Here is a 1,537-nt window from a genome sequence, read left to right as displayed (position 1 = left end):
GAGTGTCAGCCTGCGGACTGAAGGGTCCCAGGTTCGATTCCGGTCAAGGGCATGTACCTTGGTTGCTGGCACATCCCCAGTAGGGAGTGTGCAGGAGGCAGCTGATGGATGTTTCTAACTCTCTATCCCTCTCCCTTCCTCTATGTAAAATCAATAAAATATATTTTTTTAAAAAGGGACATGGATGTGGGGGGGAACGGGGACACGGGGCGCATGGAGAGGATGTAAAGCAAACACGGGAGGATTCAGGGGCGTGGGGTGGGCGTGGGGACACTGGCGCTGCGACTTTGAGACGCGAGGAAGACACGGGGAACTGGGGCAGGGGTAGGTCGGAGGACGCTGGGGAAAAGGTAGAACGCCGGCGCCTTCCCCCCTCCGCTCCCTCCCTCGGGAGCGACCTTTTCCCTAGTTCTCGGCCACGCCCCTTCCCAAGCCCTTGTCGCTTATCTCTGGGTTCCGCCTCTCCCTCTGGAATCCGCTTCCCATTGGTCCTCATCCGCTTGACACACCTCCCTCACTTCGGACTTCCGATTGGTCCTTGTTGGGGCGGAGGCGGGCACCGCAGAGGTGACTGGCTGACGGCCCGGGCGCAGGCGCAGAGCAGGACGAGGAGGCGGGGCCTCGCGGCCTAGGGCCGGGAGGGTGCGGCCTGACCCCGCAGGTGGCCGTGGCTGGAAGATGGCGGAGCTGCGCGCGCTGGTGGCTGTCAAGAGGGTCATCGACTTTGCCGTGAAGGTGACCGGGCCCCCCTCTCCCACCTCCCCGTGCCCCGCGGCCGTGTGCTTCCGGGGTCACGAGCGCACCTTGTATGGGGGGGGTCTTCTCGTAACCTCTGATCTCTGCCCTCTCGCCCCTCCCCCCGGCCCCCTCTAACATCAAAGTCACACCTGAGGGCACAGATCCAGAGACTGAGGTTCTGACAGCCGCTCGTACCTCCGGGGTTAGGACCCCGATTTCTTTCCTCCGGTTCTGAACTCACTGCCTGAACAATTGCGTGCAGGGCGAGTGACCGCCTCTGTTTCTGACCCGCTCTTGGAGTCGAGCTCCCTGTTTAACACGCGGGGAAACTGAGGCACAGATCGGTCCCTTGGCCGGGAAGGGGCGGAGCCGAGGTTCCCGTCCAGGCCCGTCGGCGCCTCTCCCCCGCCAGGGCTCTGCACACAAGCCATGCTGCCACCCGCCGGCGGCCTTGCAAACCCCACGGACTGTATGCACCTCAGAGCATGCATGGTGCCGCCCTGGAGCTCAGGCCAGGTGCCCAGGGAACCCAGATCTGTGCCACCTGCATAGCTGGGAAGGCGGGAAAAGTGCTCCCTGCAGCCGAAAGCCAGTCGGATAAGTCGGTGGAATGGCTCACATCCTCCGTGAGACGGTTTGGGGGCGTCTCTGAGAGCCTGGCTTGTGCCTGGAGAGAGGCTGGTGTGGACAGAGGCCATTCAGACACACTGCCCCAGGCCACTGCCTTTCAGTGCTTGTCTAAACCAGATAAAGTGGTGACTACCCACCCATGTCTGCCCCCTTCCCCCCGCACCCCCCA

General features: G+C 62.9%; 1 protein-coding gene across 1 annotated transcript in view; it reads left to right on the top strand.

Annotated features, from left to right (window-relative positions):
- Nucleotides 1–598: 598 nt before the first annotated feature.
- ETFB (electron transfer flavoprotein beta subunit) overlaps nucleotides 599–1,537 on the top strand; it is a 15,715-nt gene continuing 14,776 nt past the window's right edge. The window contains exon 1 of the mRNA XM_006753698.2: nucleotides 599–735. Coding sequence (XP_006753761.1) covers nucleotides 679–735 — 57 coding nt within the window. The 5' untranslated portion in view covers nucleotides 599–678. The remainder of the gene's footprint in view (nucleotides 736–1,537) is intronic.

Source organism: Myotis davidii, unplaced genomic scaffold, assembly GCF_000327345.1.
Source record: "Myotis davidii unplaced genomic scaffold, ASM32734v1 scaffold2152, whole genome shotgun sequence".
Taxonomy (NCBI): domain Eukaryota; kingdom Metazoa; phylum Chordata; class Mammalia; order Chiroptera; family Vespertilionidae; genus Myotis; species Myotis davidii.
The sequence above is the reverse complement of the archived record's forward strand: the minus strand, read 5'-3'. Positions and strand labels throughout refer to the sequence as shown.